The following is a 20,295-nucleotide window of genomic DNA, read 5'->3' as shown; positions in this document are numbered from 1 at the left end:
GGAGGGCTAAATGCAGGTGCTGGCAGGTATCTGGGCTGATTCTAATAACGCCACATTTTTGGGAACACTATACTATTGGGAACGCTAATATAGATCTGATCAGATCAAAACTGATGTCATCCGTGACACTAATACAGTGGTCAGAAAAGAGATCTGTACACTATACTAGTGACACTGTGACAGGGAGTGAAAGGGTTAACTTGGGGGGAGGTGATCAGAGGGTTAAACCTTTAATAGGGGGTTAATGGGGAGTACCCTAAACCTACCTGGGCCTACTACTAACTGCCCTAAAACTGATTAGGGACACCAATACAGTGACCAGTGAAAAATCTGAAAACTGCACTTGGTGACACTGTGACAGGGAGTGAAAGGGTTAACTGAAGGGTGATCAAGGGATTAAATGTGTACCTACATGTCCTGGTGTCAGTGTAGTGTTGGTGTACTCACAGTAGATGTCTTCTCCTCACTTGCTGGAAACTAAAAGGGCTCCACGAGGGGAGATGACATCACTTCCTCTGCCTGTGTTTACATTACACATGTAGAGGACAGTCTGCCATTCACCAGAACCGATCAGCAGGTCCAGACCAGAAATCATTGACCTGGGCCTGTAGACTGATCAGTTCAGAAATCAATCCAATCATTGTGGGGACCCCCCATACCCACACACGTGACCGGCATACAATGATGGTGATTCACACAGGAGAGCCAACATGCCGCAGTACAACTGTGGCGGCTGGTCAGGAACTGGTTAATGTATTTCCCCCAATACTTACCTGAGCCTGATCCCCATCCAGCAATGTACACAAGAGCAGAGGCTCTCTTGGCTCTCTCCCTCCTCATTGGCTCAGACACAGCAGGGGGAGCCATTGGCAGAGGAAGACTTGGGACTTTTATGGCAGACAAGGACTCATAAAGGGGATGGGAGTTGGGGATGTTCATGATTTCTTCTAGTGATGGGGGAGGGGTAACTTTCCAGGATTTATAACTCCTATCCTGCAGAAGGGAGACAATGACAGATGATATTTCTGGAGTATGAGTTGTATTGGTTATGGGACGGCCTTTTGTACAGAAGTGAGAACTGTCTGAGGTCTTTGTCTTCAGAGGAATGGATCGTGTTTTCTGTCTTTATTATGGTCAGGACAAAACATTCCATTCATAGATTTGCAAATATGAAATATGGGATATAAATAATTAGCATTTTCATTTTCAGCCAGCAGGTGGAGCTGAAATCTCTTTTCCACATGTTTACCTGCCTGTCCTTCCCGGATCACTGTACAATCCATGTTATTTACAGAGCTCAGTAGCTCAAGCTGCAATTTCCCTTCATAACTGAATGACTGAGGAGGGGGAGGGGGAGTAGATTTCTGAAACCCACCAGAGGGACCTCACTGGACATTTGTGAAAATTGAGGATGAATTGATCCGTGGTGTCTGTAGCTACAGAGGTCAGTGAGGTCTCGGTCACACGTGTGTCAGTACCATGTGATTATGTGACATTTATTCAGCATTTCTAAAGCCTGATAACCACCTTGCATGTCTGTCATGAATATTACAATGGCGGCACACAGTGCTGGTCACACAGGAGCGGTAGCGTTGTGTCGTGTTATAAATGAAGCCGCATGTCGCCGTCATGAGACATCCACGCTTGTCAGTCGCCTCCATTCATTTCATGGTGATGTCCAATAATCGCTGGGCATTGGAGGACAGACAGCGGAGGCTCCGGTATCCCAGAATGCACTGGGAAATAATAGAGAAGTAGGACAGAGCAGCTCCGGTCACTTCTGGTTGTACAGAACAGCCGTGTGGTAACTCCAATAGCTTCTGTGTGCCGGCAAAATCACCAACCAGCCGGCAATACTGACAGTGCCAGGCAGGGAATGTGTCACTGCACAGCCAAAAACCTCTTCCAATTATATATACTAATCAGCTGAACACAGAAGGATTCATCCACAAAATCCAACACCAAATACATAGATAGACAACTGTGCAGCACTACAAGTGAGACTCCCTAAACCTAAAAATAGGATTTGTATTTCAAATGTTTAAACAATCCACACGTGTTTCAGCACAATTATACAGGAATATTACAATGTGAGAAAAAACAATATAAGTAAGATATTGTCAAAGTGCCCAAAATTGCAGCATGATGAGTGAGACCACCCAAACTTTAGCATACTATGTACATCAAAAAACCTACGTTGTGGTCAGCCACTTATGATTGGCGATGTGCAGTGACACCTCCCTTACAGGATAAGTATAAAGATAGCTGTGCAGCACTAGAAGTGAGACTCCCTAAACCTAAAAGTGTTAATATTTACACATTTTAAACAAACAACACAAATATACATGATGAAGCCCCGCCTAGGGCGTAACGTGTAAGGTGGAGACGTCATCACGCCTGTCAGATACACTAGGAGAGCCGCTGCTATACTGTTATGAAGGAGAGGAGGGTCGCCGGGCGCTCTGTGCATTCTTACATGGATATATTGTGATTCTATGTGAGGATATATTACATGTTATTATTAATAAACTATTAATGACCCGAGTATCCCAGCTATTGTGACACATACAAATAAAACAGATGTGGTAACCAGTCACCAAGCGGGTATTATCCTCAGACCGGGAAATCTGTCCTCCAGGGGGCAGGAGAGCGATAGTGAGTATAATGACATGGCGGCTGGTTTTCATTCTATAGAATTATTGTAATAAATCCGAAATCCACATATCAGAGGCGATCATTTCCTCTACATCACTTCCCCTTTAGGCTCCTCCCACTAGAAGAACAACCCCTCCCCCGGACATTTCTCCAGCATTCTTATAGTGTTTTCAGAGCTTGATAAACACAATGAAGACACATGATAAATGTCATAGAAGTGTTACTGAGCATTGCTTCCTTCTACATAATCATCAGACGTGTGAGCGAGTCCTAAGGGGGTCTATTCCATCCTATTTCCTGCTTGTTAGGAATATGGAGGGTCATTCCATATGTACAGAGCCTGGTCACTGTTCTACTATAAGGGGAACCCCAAATCCCATGGATGAGATTACAAAGAGAAAGATTCCCTCAGAGAGAGGAGAAGACATGAGAAGAGGACAGGTGATGGAAGATTCTACATGGGTGAGGATGGAGGACACCCAGAGATAGAAGGAGACACTGAGAGACGGGAACAATCACAAGACGTCACATTTCCCCATCACGGCACATCACACATTTCTCTTACTGTAATTTCTGAATTTTACTCTCCGGGTTCATCAGAAAGGAAAGAGAATCCGACTTCATATTATATCCTGAAGAGGAGGAATCTTCTTCTTCTGCTTTGTCCTCTCCCGGACAATCTTTACTGGAAATAGTACAACGATGAAATCTAAAAGCCAATAATGAGATAATAATTATCACCAAGAATGTATGACCTCTGACCCCAAGAATAACAATGTAACCCCAACATTTCCCTTCCACATGGCTGCCTTCCCTCCGGATCTACAGCCTCATACTGGACCTGATGAGGACTTCTCATTGGTGGCTATGAGTGGTCTTTGAAGTCACACTCCAGACAAAACTTAAAGGAGGCCCCTGATATGTATACGGGGTCTCCGGCCTTCCTACACAGGGGTCTCCATTCAGCTTCTGGGAAATCCTGGAACACCACTTTGGTTCCAGATATAAAATGCAGTCCAGACATTCCCATCTCCGCCCACTTCTGCAGACAATTGGCCCCTCCAATGTTGGGATGATGATGTCACACCCCTGACATTATTTCCCTCCCCCACATCTCTGAACACGAAACTTTCCCTCCAAATGTTCTGTGTGATAAATGGTATAATTGGGGGCAGGGAAAGGGTTAATGTGATGTAAATGATGTGATTGTTACCAGAAGTTGTGTAGAAGGTGATATTTGGGAACCACCATTTAGCTCTGGTTCACACAGCACAATATGAAAGTCGCAGCCACTTCCAGCTTGACTTTGCTCTACAACTTCCCGGCGACCAGGTGCGACTTCAAAGTGACTTTACTGAGAAGCATTCCTATGTGACTTTGATGGATCCGTGTTTATAGCGTGTTTTATCACATGACAAAACATGCGTCTGATAACCGTGATTGGGGTGTCATTAACAATCAGGCTGCATTTACATCTGCATGATTCTGAATGTACATCAACCGCCAGAAATTGTGTGCTTTGCCGCACGTTTCAGAAATGCGCTGCGACCGTGCGTCACGCTTGTACTGCAAAAATGGCAAGGCGAGCGCGATGCATGTTTCCAAAACGTGTGACAAAGCATGCGTTTTCCTGCAGGTTGCCGGGCATTCAGAAACGTTCAGACGCCAACGAATGGTATCGCAAGTGCAGTGTGTGTTGTCACACATTATCAAAATGCACAGCAAAGCATGCGTTTTCTTACGGGTTGGCGTGCGTTCAGAAACATGAAGATGCAGATGAATGGTAACACAAGTGTGATGTGCATTGTCACACAAAACACGCAGAAAAGCATGCGTTTTCTTGCGGGTTGCCGTCAGTTGTAAATACGTTTCCATTCATTCACATCTGTACATTTCCAACTGCACAGCAACCTGCAAGAAAATCCATGCTTTGCTGTGCGTTTCATAAATGTGCGACAATGTGCGTCACACTTGTGTTATTATTCATTTGCTTCTGCACATTTTTGAATGCATGGCAGACGCAAAAATACATGCGCTTTGCTGTATGTTTCAAAAACACACAGAAAGGAGCATTGCTTTTCTGTTACCATTCATTTACATCTGCGCATGCGTGGCGTGTGTTGCTGTGCATTTTTCAGACATATGAAAAAGCGCACATTTTCTGTGTGGGTCGCCTCGTATTCGGAAACACGCAGATATGAATGTCGGCTGATTGTTAATGACACCCCAATCACAGTTATCAGACGCATGTTTTGCTGCCAAGATGCATGACGCTCCATGACTGAGACGATTCTTGAGCTACTTTGGGGTGTTTGTTGCATGTCGGGCAGAACATTCCAGTGAATGGGCTCCGTATACACAATGTGTGATTACACATGAAAAATACACAAATAATGGAAGTGGGAATGTGCGTTTCCGCTGCGCTCAGGTGTGACTGGGATGTGATTGGAGGAAGATTTTAGGCAGCAAGGATGGCCAGGGAGGAGAGGTGGGGGGTAAAGAAGCCTCAGAAGTCGCAGCAAAGTCTTAAAGATTCAGACAAATGTGCGACTTTCCGGTGATTTTACATTGAAGTCTATGGGAGTCGTGCAGCACAAGAATCACACAAAAGTAGTGCAGGAAGTATTTTCTTTTGTTGCAGTGACTCAAATCGCAGCAATTAAGACAACGCCCAATAAAATCTTTGTGTTTTCACCTGACCTGCGACTTTACATGTCATCAGAATGTCGCTGGAAAATTGCTGTAGTGTGAAGCAGGGCTTAGGGCTGAGGAAAGTGTGAGTTCCCAGGACTTCTAACAAGTGTGGTAGATGGAGAACATGTCTGATAATCACCGTTATACTGTATGCAGGTTCCTGCCCATTCTCTGAATTCAGTTAGGATATCCTCACACTCACTTACCCGACCTCCTGACTCCTGTGTAGGAATGGAGATAGAAGTTTCTGGCACTCTGGACCCACAGTGAGATCTACAAAATGTAAAGACTGAAAACTTTCTCTCTTCAAAGTCTTCAAGCAATAGATCAGCTGCTTGGAATAATTCCTCTTCATCCCCAAGTGACCAGTACCTGAGCCCCACAGAGACAAATCTGTACAACCCGACATGAATCTCCTAATGAAGTCCTCATCCTGAGTCTCATACAGACAGAAGATGGTCTGAGTACAGAAACTCCGATGACTGCCCTTCATGGCCCATCTTCTCATTGCAGGTTTGGCTCGGAGTGAGATGGAGATTCCTGTGACCTCTGAGAATGTCTTCACCTGATTTTCATTTAAGAGACCAAACAGGAATTGTACAGATAATGATAAATGTGAGTAATCTGAACTGAGGTCACGGAGTGATTTCCCTTTACAGATCTCCGGGAGGAAAATGCGTTTCATAAATGCAAACCAACCATCATCCATCCCATAATAGAGAGCAGCAAGGAACTCCTGTACACTCAGGTGGATGAAGCTGTAGCAGGTCTGGTGACGGACGTCCCAATGAAAGATGTTCTCATTCAGAAATACAGACTCCACCTCATCCAGAGAAAGTCCATGTCTTTCTAGATCTTTCTTCTCAAATAAGATTTGTTGGTTCAGAACTCCCTGATTGGCCAGAGCACACAGCTTCTTCAGACAGGTTTGTTTCCGGTGTACAGACTGCTCCTTCTTGCTGTGATGGGTTAGTAAAACCTCCAGGAAGAGAAGATAAATTGAAGTCGTTGTCTTACACTGAATTACATCCAAATCTTTTCTTATTTCTTGTTTCATTACAGTGCAGACAATCCAGCATGTGATGGGGACGGCACACATGGTGTACACAACGTCATTGTCTTTTATTATACTGAGAATCTTGTCTGCATCTTCTTTATTTCCATAGAATTTATGGACATATTCCTCCCGATCGTCCCTTGTAAATCCCTGGATTTCCACATTGCGAGAATCCTTGATGAATGTGTTAAGTTTCTCCATGGCCAGTGACCTTGTGGTGATGATCAGAGAAGATTCTGGGAGAACATGTCTCCTGAGCAAGCTTTGGAGAATTATTTCTTTGTGGGTTTCCATAGAAATGTCAGGACAACCCTCAGATTTCTCCTCCGGAGTCCACCTCAGTTCATCAAACCCATCAACTATGGTGAGAAGTTTTCTCTGACTTCCAGGATCCTTCAGAATAGACACCAGGTCATCTGAACTCAGTCTGCAGGTTCTGGATAAAAGTTCCACAAGACTTATGTTTTCAGGGATGGTGTTGATTTCTCTACAGCTCAGATAAAACACAAAATCAAACTTGTCTCGGTAGAGATCCCCAGAGGCCCAGTCCAGCATGATCTTCCTGGAGGTCATTGTTTTTCCAATCCCAGCAGGTCCTTGTAACACCACAATCTTAGGGATGAACCTACATTTATCAGGGTCAAAGAGGGCCTGGATTGTGGTTGGGGATCTTTTCTCCATGATCTGTAGATGTCTTCTGCCTGAACTCCTTATTTCTTCTTCTTTTCCCTCTTTATTCTGGGGCCCCTTTATCATCAATAAATTGGTGAATCTTTCCTGTAGATGAACACGGGAATTATATTCTGGAATCCTCTGGAAATTCTCTTTCATAGACTCGCTGTGTTCCTTACTGAGGTCTTTATGAGAGAGAAGAGAATATTTTATTCCTCATACACACATGAAATAATATTTATAAGACACAGTTGGAAATATTGTATTATAACCATAAACCCAAATAATGGAACCCTAAAAGAAGATAACCCATGACATACAGGAGGACTGTGGAAGTATCCAAACTATGGACACACCATCAAGACCAGAGGCATAAATAGAACCTATAGGGCTCCAGTGCAAGAAACCATGAAGAGCCAATATGACTGCTGTGACCCTTTCCATCAGTCCCAGGCCCTTTTCTCCAAGGGTGGGGCTCTTCCTTCTGAGGCAGGGGCTCTTTCTCTAGCCTTTTCCACTTGTTCCTGTCATGGGCCCATTATAAGCCCTGGTTCAGACTGCTGAGACTCATCATGTGACTTGCAACATGAAGTTGCTGGACACGTCAAAACACATTCATTTCAATGGGTGCTGTCCTAATCAAGGTGACTCAAGTCGCAGCAACAAGAAAAAGGATCCTGCAATACCTTTCTGTGACTTTGGTGTGATTTGAGTGCCATAGACCACAATGTTAAAGTGGTTGTAAACCCTTACAAACCACTTTGACCTACAGGTAAGCCTAGATTAAGGCTTACCTGTAGGTCCAAGAAATATCTCCCAAACCTATATGGTTTAGGAGATATTTGCCCGAAGACGGGCACCGCTATCTACGGCGCATGCGCCATAGACAGCGGCACGCAGGCGCACTGAGCGGGGTATCGTCGATGACGGCAATGCCGCGAGTCTCGGCTCCCGTGCGCATGCGCAGGAGTGCCATCATCGCTGCTCCGGCGAATCACAGCGCCGGAGCAGCGAGACCCACGGAGTCCCACCAAGAAGATGGACGCTCGGAACAACAGGGGACAGCGGCGACTTCGCTGGCTCCTGTGTCAGGTAAGTGGCGCATAATGGGCTACTATGCGATGCATAGTAGTCCATTATGCTTTGCCTTTACAGGGAATGAAAGAGGAAGTAAACTCATCAGGGTTTACTTATTCTTTAAATCACAAAATCACAATCAAGTCACAAGGAAATTGCAAGCAAGTTGCAAAACTTCGGGTTCACAGCAGTGTGAACTGAGCCCATGTTCTGAAGTGGGCCCCTTTCCTGCCATCTTGGCCCCCCTACAGGCCTGGTCTCCAGTGCAATCTTTGTGACCCTGGTAGTACCACCACTGATTCAGACTACAACAGAACAAAATGTTTATCCAGAAGAGATTTCATATGAAACGTGGATGTCCTACTAACCTGAGAATCTGTTGTCATGTGTTGTCTTCTTCAGATTGGCTGGAAATAAGATTAGGGAAGTGATTAGTCCTGACAAACCTCTGAAATGTATAAAATAATAACTAAGAGAGTTATTAGTGTAGCAGATCCTCCCAGACACCATCATCCCACCAACCCTCTGTAGATTGGAGTCTCTCCTCCTCCAGGTGATGGGGAGAGTCTTTGTCTGGTAACATCTCAGCACATTGCAGTGACATGTGACCATGGTGGGGGGCCAGAAAAGCCCCCAATTCTCTATGCAGGGATTACAGGCACACACCTAAAATCTGGAGCCTTGATGGAGGTTCAGGTGAATGCATGGGGCATAAGGCTCAGAACCCCGAGCAACAATCTTGAGGGTCTCCTAGGAATACAGCTATAAATATGGAGGTTCTGTATAATAGACAAGTGGCTGTAATTGTATTGCTCTGCTCGGCATGCTGAGTGATGTCATTGTGTTATGGTGACTGACTGCCGGTGTTCTGGCATATAGCGTCCGTCTATCGGATAGTGTCCGCCTGATTCCTAACATTTTTGGTCCTTCGAAGCCGTAACCAACATATTGGTTTTCAGATCAGACGGCCCCAACAAAACTTCGGTGAGTATTGGACTTTGGAGCTCACTGAACAATAACAGTCTCCCCACTCAATGTTGGTGGTAAAACAGGGGCGGGGCCTAAGATCTGAATTCCACTGTCTGTTTCCGAACTTAGAGTGATCCAGTCCAGGTGTTTGAGAGGTAAGATAATTTAAATTATTCTTAATTCTTTCTAAGAGTCTTTTCTTCTCTTTCTCTTTGATTCTGGTTTAATGTGTTGTAATTGCCGACAATGGTATTGATCGTATAATATCTAGATGATCCAGTGCTCGTAGACAGAGACACTTGGGGACGTTGTCTAAGGTAAAAAATTACGTTGCCCGCTGTCCGGACAGATAACAAAAAGATTTGAGGTATACTGAACGTCAGAGGTTGATTGCCTGACGCTGTCGGAGGTTGAATGCCCGACTATTTAAGCGCTGTTTAGTTAAGTGATCTAAAAAGATTGCAAGGCTAACTTTCTTCTGTGTGTGTTTACTTTAACTTTGCTCATGTTTAACCTTTTTTGATTCTCTCTATATTGTGGGGAGTGCTGATATTTTTACTCTTGTATTCCTATTGTTACCGTGGATTGGGTACAACAGTCTTTGTTCTTTTACATGTTTTGTGCTGCGTATTCCTAATGTGCCATTAGAAGGAGATAAGAAATCATTCTTCACGTTCTCATGATCTGTGTGTATGTAAAAAAAAAAGGAACGCACTGAACTCACTCTCCCCCTCCCCCTCCCCTCATGTAAGGAATGAGAAATGCTCTTCAAATTCCTTTGTGAAAGGTTGTATGTGTAAAAGTTAACCGTCTATGACAATACAGAAGGGTTATATTGTAAATATTGAAACTTAGCATAAAAGAAAAAAGGTACACTGATAACACCAGGTTGCTTTATTATTTTAGCATGCCATGGTGTTACAGGAAGCAAGTGGCAGAAATTGTTGATGGTTTGGAGGTAGATGGGAGACATGAAGGTGGATTGTACTGTGGAGTGAATAGAATGTTGTAGAATTATTATCAGGTGGCTTGATGAATGTGAGAAAAGAAAAGGCTGAGGATGTTTTCATTACTATGATGGTCGAGAAGCTGTTTCTCGGAAACAAGAAAATGCAGATTGCCTGACAGAGGTTAATTTGTGCATCTGTGAAAATATTAGGACTTTTGGTGGGAAAGAAAGTCTGAATAATAGTCTTAAAGGGGTTGTAAAGGTACATTTTTTATTTTCTACATAGGTTCCTTTAAGCTAGTGCATTGTTGGTTCACTTATCTTTTCCTTCGATTTCCCTTCTAAATGTTTTTTTTTCTTTGTTTTATTTGTCTGAATTTCTCACTTCCTGTTCCTCCTCAGTAAGCTGTTCAGTAAGCTGTTCTGGCTGACTAACCACCAGCTCGGATGATGGTGAGAAGCTTATTGAGGAGAAACAGGAAGTGAGATATTCAGACAAAGCAAAAAAACATTTAGAAGGGAAATCAAAGGAAAAGGTAATTGAACCAACAATGCACTAGCTTAAAGGAACCTATGTAGAAAATAAAAAAATTACCTTTACAACCCCTTTAAAGTAAATGTTTATATTGGATGAGTTATTTTTAGAATTCATAGACTTTCAACTGTGAAGTGTTAATGATACAATGCTGTTTATATTTGGGTACATTTATAAAGTTAAAAGGCTAAGTTCTGAATAAGTTCTATTTTGGGACCCTGTGGATTTCACTTGGGACCAGAGAATAAGGGGAACAATACAAAAGGGGTTCAAGTTTTCTTAAATTTTGGTAAAATATTGGGGTCTGAGGAAAAATATTCAGAGATGTGTGTGTAATATATGTATTTGAATAAATGAAAGAATACTGTTTTTTAAACAATAGATTTTTATTCAAATTTTCACAGGGTATAAAAACATACAAACCGACTTTTGTACAGAAAACGTTTGGTTGTAGCAGTCCGCTTCAAAAGGAGACAGTAAATACAAATTCCATTGACAAAGTAATTACAAAAATAACAGGAGAATGCGACAATTTACAGGCACACATTACTTTGCACACACTATCTCCACTAACTAGAATTATAGAGCCCTTCCTCTGTAGGTGCCCCTTGCGGGATCTAACTGCACCCCCAAAGGAGAGTCCAGGCATGGTCGATGTACAAACATATGTCCTGCAATAGAAAAGTAAGAATCCAGCAACATATATGACCATTACTCCACGAGTTTAAGATCTACTCAAAATATTACACTGCTGGCTCCCTATGATATCTGCTATACATCATACAGAAAGTCGTAAAAAAGACAAGAAAGACAAAAACAGAACCATAACAGGTAAGAAACAAAGGGGAAGGGGTAGGGGCAGGGAAGGAATCTATAACTAGATTCCAAAACAGGGTGCTGTCGCTCGTCATAATGCATTAGATATAAAGAAAAAAGAAACAAAGTGAGGTGTAATACATCAAATGGCTATGGTACATTAACCTTATACCAGTCGCACCAAGGTTGCCAATTATTCAGAAAAGTAGTACGTTTACCCGATGCCGATGCCAAGATTAACTCATATTGATAATGAATAGCGAGAGTCCGAATGACCTCCAGAGCGTCCGGGGGTTGAGGGGCTTTCCAAATCCTAAGAACTATTAATTTAGCGGCCAAAAACAAGTGGGTCGTAAATTGCCTAAGCGAGGGTGGAATATCTCCTATCCCTACATTAAGCAATGCCAATGCAGGGGAGGGGGGTAATAAAAGAATACTGTTTTTAACAACTCCAAGGTAAGGAAGGTGTTTGGTAGTTTGATCTGTGATCCTGTGCTCATTCATGTTAGATAAAGAGTATCCATTTTCCCAGCCCCAATTCAAGTGCAGATATGACACCCCCACCCCCTCCTTCTACACAACTGAAGAATGAGGCGCGTTCCTATCTATGGGGTGGATGTCTACTGATTACACGAATGAGTACACAATTTAACCTTTAGAGGTATTTTAGAGTTTAGAGCATTAAATGAAGGTATGAAATAATGTTGACTACACAGTCCTTAGAAACAAAGACAAATGATGTCCTTCCTGGGTATGACAAATTTTTGTAGAGCCTGGATTCCTGGGCATTCCATGCTGACTGCCCCATTGGTACAGGCAATACACGGGAGCCCAATGGCCCCCCAGGAGGCCATAAAATGGAGTGAGGAAACAGACGGCTTTTACTGACATAAAACAAGTCCTTTCTAGTTCATCAGTACTAGCCTTACCAACCAATGACAAACCTTTCCAACAAACAGTAGACTCAAGGGAAGGTCACATGACATCAGTACTTACACAGTCACATGGCGGGCACCAGAGGCCGATTGCTTACTACTCTACAAAATTAGACAGTGTAACTAGAGCACTTCTACCCTGTGTACAAGCACTGGTAGCTACAGCGGTGTAGTGGGTGGCACAGTGGTGTAGTGGGTAGAACTCTCACCTAGCAGTAAAAAGGGTCGCTGGTTCAAATCCCAACCACAACACTACCTGCCTGGAGTTTGCATGTTCTCCCTGTGCCTGCGTGGGTTTCCTCCGGGTACTCCGGTTTCCTCCCACACTCCAAAGACATGCTGGGAGGTTAATTGGCTTCTGTCCAAAATTGGCCCTAGTATATGAATGGGGACCTTGGATTGTGACTCCCTTAGGGTAGGGACCAATGTGAGTGTGCAACGTACAGGGGTAGGGGGTAGACACTCACTCAGGCTGAACCGGATGGACTGGTGTCTTTATTCAACCTTACTAACTATGAAAGGTACCACATGCAGTGTCTGTTATCCTGTTACAACAAAAGATATCACATTTGAACCCAGCATGACACCTTTCCTGTATGACAATACTCTTGACACAACCTCACCTAACAATACAGAGGTGTACTACATTAAACCCATCCACACTACTACCACTTCCTACTGATGGTCATAAAACATGACTGCACTGTTGCCATCACTGAAAAGGTACTGCCACAACGTGATCTGAAAGATGTACCGTTATCTAACCCTGACATGACACTTTTTGTTGATGGTTTTAGTAAGAAAAATCCAGATGGCACAAATGCAGCTGGGTATGTAGTAGTGACACAGGATGAGATTTTGGAAGCTGGGCCACTACCAAAATATTATTTAACACAAGTTGTAGAACTTGTAGCACTGACAAGAGCATGCATACTATCAGAAGTAAAATCCGGAACCATATGCACTGACAGTCAATATGCCTTTTTAACAGTACATGTTTTTGCACAACAATGGAAAAACAGGGGGATGGTCACCTCCAGTGGTAAACCAATTTCACACACGGCCTTCATTCTAGAATTCCTAGATGCAATACAGTTACCAAAAGAGCTTGCAATCTGCAAATGTTAAGCACACACAAAATATACAGACCCCATCATAAAGGGAAATAAAAGGGCAGATGAGGCAGCCAAAATAGCGGTACAAGAAACACAAATAATGACAGAAATCCATCGAGATAGATCATACAGTCCTTACTGATATGCAGCAGTATTGACACATGGAGTAACTCATGTGTCAAACAGGGGGGTGACTGAGATGTTTATTTAAGGTATGTACAGTCTATGGCTTCAACTACTAAAAAAAAAAACTTTTTGCTCTCAATGCATTAAATGTTCAAGATACAATGCTCAGGGAGGCATAAGACCACAGAAAAGGAAGGAATTGGTAGGAAATGGACATTATAGATGGGAACTCACCATGTTGTGCTCTCCTCTCCTGGAGGTCATCTGCAGGTCCCATCAGACTGATCAGTGTAAAGACATGAATGGTGACATCCAGAGCCTCTTCTTCTCCATATGTGTCTATCAGGAGGTTCTTGGTGGTGATCCAGTCTGCATTTTCTAGTCTTCCTCGGGGGATGGGCTGTGTATCTCCATAGGAGAAATCAGACAATTTGTTCCTAAATCTCTTAAAGTCACATTCTATCAGATCCTCCAGAGAATATATGAGAAGATCCCCGGGGGTATGTCGGGACATTCCCGGGACACCAGGAGCCGACCCTGCAGAGAGAACAATCAGCAACCATAAACATTCATCCTGATTGGATGATTTCCGATAAATGACAGCAGATATAGTGCCTTGAAAATGTATTTATACCCCTTGAAATTTTCCACATTTATGTCATGTTACATCCAAAAATGTAAATGTGTTTTATTGGGATTTTATGTGATAGACCAACACAAAGTGGCACATAATTGTGAAGTGGAAGGAAAATGATAAATGATATAAATATGTGAAAAGTGTGGGGGAGGGGGATTTGTATTACGCTGAGTCAATACTTTGTATAACTACTTTTCGCTGGAATGACAGCTGCAAGTCTTGCCACAAATTTTCAATGTGATTTAGGTCTGGACTGTGACTGAACCATTCTAACACATGGATATGCTTTGATCTAAACCAGGGGTAATGAATTAAAATTAAAGGAGGTCCAGTCGCCAAAATTTTCTTTGGGCCGAGGTCCGAATCTCAAGTCTGTGCTACGACTCAGAAATATTGTAGTAACTGTATATCTATCAAAAACATGAGAAATGTACAATTTCCTTAGCATTTCAACAATATTTATTGTCAAGTTACATCTGGTTATCCCAGATCAAGTTAAATCTGGTGTCCCCATCACAGTGCCCCTTTACATCAGGTGTCCCCATCGCAGTGCTTCTTTAAATCAGGTGTTCCCATCACAGTGCCCCTTTACATCAGGTGTCCCCATCACAGTGCCCCTTTACATCAGGTGTCCCCATCACAGTGCCCCTTTACATCAGGTGTCCCCATCACAGTGCCCCTTTACATCAGGTGTCCCCATCACAGTGCCCCTTTACATCAGGTGTCCCCATCACAGTGCCCCTTTACATCAGGTGTCCCCATCACAGTGCCCCTTTACATCAAGTGTCCCCATCACAGTGCCCCTTTACATCAGGTGTCCTCATCACAGTGCCCCTTTACATCAGGTGTCCCCATCACAGTGCCCCTTTACATCAGGTGTCCCCATCACAGTGCCCCTTTACATCAGGTGTCCCCATCGCAGTGCTTCTTTAAATCAGGTGTCCCCATCACAGTGCTTCTTTAAATCAGGTGTCCCCATCACAGTGCCCCTTTAAATCAGGTGTCCCCATCACAGTGCCCCTTTAAATCAGGGGTCCCCATCACAGTGCCCCTTTACATCAGGTGTCCCCATCACAGTGCTTCTTTAAATCAGGTGTCCCCATCACAGTGCCCCTTTAAATCAGGTGTCCCCATCACAATACCCTTTAAATCAGGTGTCCCCATCACAGTGCCCCTTTAAATCAGGTGTCCCCATCACAGTGCCCCTTTACATCAGGTGTCCCCATCACAGTGCCCCTTTACATCAGGTGTCCCCATCACAGTGCCCCTTTACATCAGGTGTCCCCATCACAGTGCCCCTTTACATCAGGTGTCCCCATCACAGTGCCCCTTTACATCAGGTGTCCCCATCACAGTGCCCCTTAACATAAAATGTGCACATCAGGATTTCCCTTAACATAAAATAAGTGTCATGCTGATGGCCACATTTTACATTAAGGGGCACTCTGATGGACACAACAAAACATGCCCCTTAACTTAAAATTTGCCCATCAAAGTGCCCCTTTTAATATAAAATGTACCCATCAGTGTTGCTCTTAAAATAAAATCTGCCCATCAGCGTGCCCCTTAACATGAAAAAAGGGTCACACTGATGGGCACCTATTATGTTAGGAGGCATTCTGATGGACAATTTTTATTTTAAGGGGCATGCTGATGAGTATATTTTTAATGTGCACATCGATGGGCATATTTTGTAGGGCACATTTTGTTGTACCCATCAGCGTGCCCCTTAACAAAATATGCCCATCGATGTGCACATTAAAAATATACCCATCAGCGTGCCCCGTAAAATAAAATTTGTCCATCGGATTACCCCTTAACATAAAAGGTGCCCATCAGCGTGACCCTTATTTTATGTTAAGGGGCACATTGATGGGAAAATTTTATGTTAAAGGGCACTCTGATGGGCACATTTTATTTTAAGGGACACGCTGATGGGTATATTTTTAATGTGCACATCGATGGGCATATTTTGTTAAGGGGCACCTTAACAAAACATGCCCATCAGTGTGCACATAAAAAATATATCCATCAGCGTGCCCCTTAAAATAAAATGTGCCCATCAGAGTGTCCTTTAACATAAAATTTTCCCATCAGCCCTTTAAAATATGCCCAACAGTGTGCACAACACTGATCACTAATAGATAACTAATGTGCCCACATACCTTAACTGCAGGAGTGTGGGCACAACTGAAGCTGCCTCGCGATGAGATCCAGGACCCGGGAACCGCGGGCAGCAGGGGGGCAGGGCGCGCATGTGACATCACACCCCTACTGCCCATGTCTCTTCAGCTCCAAGAGACACAGCCAGGAGCAGGGGGCGGGCGCATGCGCGCAGCGTCACTGGTCACTGGTTGCTGGGGAAACCTGCGGTCCCAGCAAACCAGTGATTGCTGTCACTTGCTACACTGGCGGCATGGCGGTCCAGGCAGAAGCGCTGCTCGGTCTGGACTCGGACCGCGGGCCGCCATTTAGTGACGCCTGATCTAAACCATTCCATTGTAGCCCTGGCTGTATATTTAGGGTCATTGTTCTGCTGGAAGGTGAACCTCCTCCCCGGTCTTAACTCTAAGCCCTTGTACACATGGAAGGAGATTCCGACGGAATGTGTCCGAGCAGACCGTTTTGTCAGATATTCTGACTGCGTGTGGTCTACATCAGGCTGCGATACTCCGACGGACCAAGTTTTCCAACTTGTTGGTAAAATTTTCAGACAAAATGCTCCGATCGGACATACTCCGATCATGTGTAGAGAATTCCGATCGGACAAAGTGCCACGCATGCTCAGATCAAATTCCTACACCAAAGCTATTGGCTACTAGCGAGAACATAGTCCCGTCATAACGAAATAACGTCATCACGTCGGATTTTCCGACAACTTTGTCCGACCATGTGTATACAACAGTTTTGGCCAAAATCCATCGGACAAAATCTGATGGATTTGGTTGTCGGAATCTCCGACCATGTGTATAAGGGCTAACAGGTTATCTTCTAAGATTGCCCTGTATTTGTCTCCATCCATCTTTCCATAAACTCTGACCAGTAGGGATGAGCCAAACACCCCCGGTTCGGTTCGCACCAGAACATTCGAACAGACCGTAAATTTGTGCGAACTTTAGAACCCCATTGAAGTCTATGGGACTCAAACATTCGAAATTAAAAGTGCTAATTTTAATGGCTAATATGCAAGATATTGTCCTAAAAAGGGTTTGGGGATGTGGCTCCTGCCCCAGGGGACATGGGTCAATGCCTAAAATTATTATAAAAACGGATGTTTTTTCGGGAGCACTGATTTTAATGACGATTAAAGTGAAAAAAAAGTGAAATATTCCTTTAAATATCGTGCAGGGGGGTGTCTATAGTATGCCTGTGAAGTGCCACGTGTTTCCCGTGTTTAGAACAGTCCCTGCACAAAATGACATTTAACGGAAAAAAAGTCATTTAAAACTGCTTGCGGTTTTAATATAATATCTGGTTCCAGCAACATGGATGAAAATCATTGAGAAAAATTGCAGGGGTAGCCCCCCTGCCCATTACCAGCCCCTTTGGGTCTTGTACGGATATTAAGGGTAACCCCGTACCCATATTAAAAAAAGGAAAGGCGTGGGGCCCCCAGGCTTTATATACTCAGAACAGCAGTATACAGGCGGTGCAAACAAGACAGGGACTGTGTACGTTTGTTGTGCTAAGTAGAATTTGTTTGTAATTTTGAACTGGTACATTTTTAAAGTGTAGCTCCAGTCAAAAAAACGATTTTTAAGCTTTTTGGAAAACATAGGGAAGGGTTATCACCCCTGTATAATTTGTTTTGCCGTCCGTCTTTTTTCATCTCACTTCCTGTTGTCTCCTTCCGTTTGAAAGTAGGAGATGTTTGTAAGTTGGATGTTTGAAAGTAGGGGCCTGCCCTATATGCTCAGCAGAAATGGCGGAACAAGATGTTAAGCCCTCAAAGTGACTCTTGGTGGGTGCTGGAGCACCCTGCTGTGAACGATTATATCAAGAATTGTACTTACATGCCATTGTTGAACAGTGGTAGAAAAATTGGGCCTTTGGTGGTTGTGGTGGTGGTGCTGGTGCCACAACACTATAAGTCCTCACAGTTACTCTCGGTGGACACAGGAATGGGCCCTGCTGTGAAATATTATATCACGAATTGTAATTACATGCCCCTGTTAAACAGGTGATGAAAAATTGGGCTTTAGGCACTGCTTGCTGGTGCCACGACACTGCAACCTCTCCCAGATACTCTAGTTGGAGTGCAGGAGTGAGCCCTGCTGCAAAGCATTGCATCAAAAATTGTATTACATGCAACTGTGTCAGGGCTGGCTTAGCCCTTCCTCCTCTCGGCTGGCCGCTCAGCTGTTGGCTAATTGCCAGATCTCTTCTCTCTCCACTGTTACCAGCTGTTTCCGATGATGCTCGTCTGGCCTGCCTATTTAAAGTCTCCAAGCTCATTTCTCCATTGCCTTCACATTTGGTAACATCACTAGGAACCATCTCCTGCTGTTGTTTCAAGACTGGTTTGCTACATCCCTCCTGGCTTCCTTCCTGCTTGCAGTTGCATACCTTGGATCCCTGACATCTGGACTGGCTGATTACCCGATCTGGTTAATGAACTTTGGACTGGCTGACTACCCGATCTGGCTACTGGACCCTGGCTTGCTTGACTACGCTTTTTCCTATTTATCTTTTTATTTTTATTAATAAACTAGTGCGATTTGATTTTACTTCTGTCTGTTTCATGGTCCCTGACAGTACGTGAAGGCCATGAATTCAGAAGATACAGTCAATCCACTTGTTGGTAATATTTTTTCCAGATTGGATGAGCAAGATCACTGCATGGATCAGTTTGCAATAGCTTAACAAACGCTCCTGAGTCGCACGGCTCACCTGGAATCCCCCACAGTGGCTGCTCCGGTACAACCTGAGTCGCAGGCCATTCCTGCTGCTGCGCCAGTCTCTGTGCAGGCACCCGCCTCGAGTATTACCTCTATAAGAGGTATGTCTGGTTCTACTCCGCTTCCCCAGGGATTTGGGGGCGATCCAGTTCAATGCAGAGGGTTTCTCAATCAGGTTGAGATATACTTCAAATGCTGCCCCAGGCATTTCCCACGGACAGAAGCAAAGTAGGTTTTGTGATATCTTTGCTTTCTGAGAGAGCCTTGGCCTTGGCCAACCCTCAATGGGAGACGCAAAAACCTGTTGTCTTAAATTACCCTCAGTTTGTGGTCTCCTTTAAAAGGGTTTTTGATGTTGCCGCACGCTCCGCTTCTGCCCAGTGCCTCATGTCCATCAAACAGAGTACGAGAACTGTTGCCGACTACGCTATTGAATTCCGTACTCTGGCAGCAGAGGTTGCTTAGAACAATGAGGCCCTCCTGGCTGCTTTTTCTCATGGTCTCTCAGATTCCATCAAGGATGAGATAGCAACCCGAGATATACCCACTGAGCTAGAGAGCTTGATCTCGTTTGCCATCCTCATTGACTCCAGACTCAGAGAAAGACTTGCGGAAGCACTTGCGGAAGCCTCCTGTACATTTGCCTCCGAGCTTTGTAGTCCCACCCATGCCTCCCTCACCTCCCATGCCTCCTGGTACCGAGTTGGTGAATGAAGATGAACCCATGCACCTGGGTTTCACGGGTCTCTCTGTCATGGACAGACCTTAGGTGGCGTTGTTTCGTCCCCAGTTAACCAGAAGGATAAGCCCCTGGTTTTGGTCACCCTTTGTTGGGCTGAGTCGTCCATCGAGATACAGACTCTAATCGACTCTGGGGCTGCAGGCCTGTTCATTGATGCCGCTTTTGTTTCGCAACACTCGATTCCGCTGAAGTTGCGTGACACTCCACTTGCCATTGAGGCTCTTGATGGGAGACCTTTACAGCCTGCCCATGTGACTCATGAGACGGTTCCGTTGTCCATGGCCGTAGGGGCTCTTCACCATGAGATAATCCAATTCCAAGTTATTTCCTCACCCAGATCTCCACTGGTTATTGGCTATCCTTGGTTACAGAGGCACAACCCCTCTTTTGATTGGCTCCATGCTGAGGTTCTCTCCTG

At 44.2% G+C, this 20,295-nt stretch overlaps 1 protein-coding gene across 3 annotated transcripts in view; it reads right to left on the bottom strand.

The window, feature by feature from the left end:
* LOC143986526 (NACHT, LRR and PYD domains-containing protein 3-like) overlaps window positions 1-20,295 on the bottom strand; it is a 262,440-nt gene that overhangs the window by 31,673 nt on the left and 210,472 nt on the right. For all 3 annotated transcript variants that reach the window (XM_077484883.1, XM_077484882.1, XM_077484884.1), the window contains exons 3-6: window positions 13,835-14,137; window positions 8,524-8,562; window positions 5,556-7,263; window positions 3,221-3,364 (exon numbers count right to left, since the gene is read on the bottom strand). In XM_077484883.1, the coding sequence (XP_077341009.1) occupies window positions 3,221-3,364; window positions 5,556-7,263; window positions 8,524-8,562; window positions 13,835-14,137 (2,194 nt within the window). The remainder of the gene's footprint in view (window positions 1-3,220; window positions 3,365-5,555; window positions 7,264-8,523; window positions 8,563-13,834; window positions 14,138-20,295) is intronic.

The sequence above is a fragment of the Lithobates pipiens genome, unplaced genomic scaffold (assembly GCF_037356315.1).
Source record: "Lithobates pipiens isolate NorthernLeopardFrog02 unplaced genomic scaffold, aLitPip1_a1.2 Scaffold_167, whole genome shotgun sequence".
Taxonomy (NCBI): Eukaryota; Metazoa; Chordata; class Amphibia; order Anura; family Ranidae; genus Lithobates; species Lithobates pipiens.
The sequence above is the reverse complement of the archived record's forward strand: the minus strand, read 5'-3'. Positions and strand labels throughout refer to the sequence as shown.